Source organism: Leptonychotes weddellii, unplaced genomic scaffold (genome assembly GCF_054177405.1).
Source record: "Leptonychotes weddellii isolate Sample4059 unplaced genomic scaffold, ASM5417740v2 HiC_scaffold_12408, whole genome shotgun sequence".
NCBI lineage: Eukaryota > Metazoa > Chordata > Mammalia > Carnivora > Phocidae > Leptonychotes > Leptonychotes weddellii.
The window spans coordinates 1-3,452 of NW_027702799.1; the positions used below are offsets into that span (position 1 = coordinate 1).

At 54.7% G+C, this 3,452-nt stretch overlaps 1 protein-coding gene across 1 annotated transcript; it reads right to left on the reverse strand.

Annotated features, from left to right (window-relative positions):
* Positions 1-6: 6 nt before the first annotated feature.
* LOC102737807 (zinc finger X-linked protein ZXDB) lies at positions 7-2,592 on the reverse strand. The gene has a single exon (XM_006739702.3). It carries the CDS (start codon positions 2,508-2,510, stop codon positions 78-80), a length of 2,433 nt encoding a protein of 810 aa, XP_006739765.2. The 5' UTR covers positions 2,511-2,592; the 3' UTR covers positions 7-77.
* Between the last annotated feature and the right edge of the window lie 860 nt (positions 2,593-3,452).

Below are 3,452 nucleotides of genomic sequence, written 5' to 3' on the forward strand. Positions count from 1 at the left end.
TTAAACATTTAGTCCAGAATAGCCTAAAAATTGAGTGTAATTCATAAGAATAAGCCACGTGGCAAGGAATTAATAGTTCATACCAAAAATGAGCTGCCAGTCACTGTGATAAGATCTGTTTCTTTCTGAGAACCATGGTTTCCTGCTGGATTGGAGAATCCAAACTGGGTTTCTTCCTCCTGTCCGAAGAAGTCAGAGTCAGGATGTACATTCCATTCTGCTTTGGTTGGCGGCAGTAGTTCTGAGACACTGTTTTCACAAAGGGTGCTTGAAGGAGTCAGAGCATCTGTGTCCACTGTTAGCTTACTGCTGGGGGTCAAAGCTTGGGGCTCTTGACTTGAGTTTTTCATAGCCAAAGAGCCCAGAGATGCCAATGGCCCCACACTTAGACTTGGGACATCATCCATATCTAAGGGACTCTGCTGAAAACCAGAGGCTGTCGTTCCAAAAAAGAGAGAGGTATCCAGACTTTGAGGAAGGTCACTGGTGGCCATCAAGGCCCGAGGGTCCACAGCCTGCCCTAAGGAATTATTACTATTAGCAGGGAGGCTCCCTGCCAGAGTTGAACTCACAGAAGCCACATCAATAGTCAAGATTCCAGAGTTCACCAATGCTGTGTCCAGCACTGCAGCAGAACTACTGCCAGGCACATCCGAGAAGAGAGACACTAGCTCTGCATCACTGAGATCACTCTGTCCCTGGCTGGTAAGTTCACTGCTGGGCGTAAGAGAATTCGCAGCTTCTAGCTGAGCTAAGAGATCCTGGCCGAGGTTGTGCCTTTTGGTCATGTGGGTCTTCATGCTGTGCTTGGATGTGAAGAGTTTATTACAAGTAGAGACTGGGCAACGGCTTTTCCAAGTGTCCACGTCCTGTAAGTGTTTCTTGGAGTGAATGTAGAGACTACTGCGAGCAGAGAACCTGGCACAGCAGCCTTCCACAGGGCACACAAAAGGCTTTGTGCCCAGGTGGGTTATGCTGTGGCCTTTCAGATGCTCAGCCCTTGTGAAAGATTTCCCACAGCCTTCCACAGGGCACATGAACCTCCGGTCATCCTCGTGCTTCCTTTTGTGCCTTAAGAGTTTGGACATGCTGGTGAAGTTCCAGCCACAGCCATCAAAGTCACAAAGGAAAGGTCTCTCACCGGTGTGGCTCCGCAGGTGAATTTTCAGGCGACAAGCCTTGTCGTACTGTTTGCTGCAGCCAGGAAAAGAGCAGGAAAAGAGTTCCTGTTCCCTGAAATGGGCACGGTTATGGGAAAACAGGGCACTCACTGTGATAAACGTCTTCTTGCAGCCAGAAAACGCGCACTGGTATGGCCTCTCCGGCTCGAAATGGCTGCGCTGGTGGGCGCTGAGTTTGGCCTGAGTGGGGAAGCTCTCCTCGCACACCTCGCATTTGAACGAGTTCTCCTGCTCATGGCCCTTCATGTGCGCCTTGAGGTTATACACCGTGGTGAAGCTCTTGCCACAGCCCTCCGCAGGGCAGCCAAAGGGCCGCAGTTTGTCGTGCGACTGCAGGTGCCTCTTGAGCTTGTAGGAGGTGGTGAAAGTCCAGCCACAGCCGCCCAGGGGGCACTTGAAGGGCCGCTGGCCCTGGCTGCTGCTGTGAGTCAGCAGGTGCACTTTCAGCTGGTGCTTCTTGGCGAAGGTTTGTCCGCACTGCGCCTCGGGACACAGGTACAGCACCACGCCCGGGCCTGGGCCCAGCGGCCTGCGGGGACTATCGGCTGCGGCTCGGCCCTCTGCCTCCTCCTCAGGCGCGGGGGCGGGCGCCGGTTCAGCCGGCTCGGCCAGCAGGAGGTCGGGCGGCAGCTCGGGGCAGTCGCTGGGCTGCGCGGCGTGCGGGACCCCCGCTTGCGGAGCCATCAGACCCCCAGGCTGAGGGGCAGGCGCGACCCCAGGCTCCCAGGCCGGCGGTGGGGGCGTGGCCAGGGTGAGGACACCGTTCTCGAAGCGCAACAGCAGGTTTTGGTTGTGGATGGTGACGGTGCCCGTGAAGGCCGCGGCGGGTCCCAGGCCTGGGGCGGGGATCGGGTTTTCAGCCGGGGATGGGGCGGGGATTGCGGACAGGCAGCGGGGGCCTAGCGCCTGGCGGCCCGCGGGATTCGCGCCATTCTCACCCTGCTGGAGCTGTGGGACCGACTCGGCCTCCTCCCTCCATACAGGCCCTGCGGCCTGGCCGGCGCCCGTGGTCTCCACATCGCCACCCGCCGGGTCCAGCAACACCAGGAAGAAGTCATCGCCGCCGCCGCCGCCGCCGCCGCCTCCGCCAGCGTGATCCGACCTCGGCGCCAACGGGCTCGGGCCCGGGCCCCGTGAGGCCGCTCGGGCCTCCTCGTGCCGCCTCCCGGGCCCGCCATCTTGGGGGCCCCGGAGCAGCAGGAGGCGGCGCGCGGGGACCTGGCCAGCCCGCGGGTCAGGGCCGCCGTGGAACCGGCTGGCGCCCGCGGGGCTGCCAGCACCGCCGCTCTGTCGTGTCCCTCGAGGCGGGAGCAGCCTCGGGCTTTCCATCTCCGCGTCGGTGAGGCTCCACTGGAACCAGAGCCACGGAGGAGGCGCGACCCCGCCCCCTGCCGCGGGCCTGAGCACGTTCCTGAAAGGAAAAAAAAAAAAAATGTGCAATGCGCAGAAACTGGCCCTATCAGATATTAAAACGTGTTTAACGACACAGTGATTTAAATATTCTGGTACTGGGTCTCTGGGACAGAATAGAAAGCCCAGAGGCAGAGCCTGGTATGCACAAATAAGTTCTACATTCAATATTTGTAGGAAATCAAGGACGTCTTCCCAGATAATGGGGAAATGAAAGTTCACCTGGTAAATGGTGCTGGAATACCTAGCAATCTATCCGCTAAATGCAACTTAAATCTGTACATCACTGTATATACCAAAATAAACACCCTCAGCCCCTCCCAGTGGTAAGCATGGTGATTTTTTAAAAATTGTTTACTGGATGGCTGCCTGGCTGGGTTTATCAATCCAGTGAGAGAAAATTCCTGGGACAATACACTATGTGTCAACATTAAACTACCATAGTGCTAGCAAATTATGCTGAAAATGATTTTTTTTTTTTTCTGGACAACTTCCATATCCAGAACTGTCTTGAGCAAGGTCCTCAGGAAAATTTGTTTTATAGTTATTTATTTATTTATTTATTTATTTATTTATTTATTTATTTATTTATTTATATTTTTTGCCTGCTGATACAGAAATTAGAATGAGTAAGAGGTGGGGCCAAAACAGATTACCACTGTTCAGCCTAGAAGTGCAAAGCCTGGAAGATGAAACAATTTATATTGAATCCTGGAAAACCCACCCCACCCCTGGGTTCTTCTAAGACGGTGCACAAGCTAAACCAACTCTTTGCCATTACACCATGGTAAATTTCATGTCCAGTCCCACAGCATTCCTTAGCTAATTCTAGATTCTCCAGCACATGGAGGTCTCTGGACA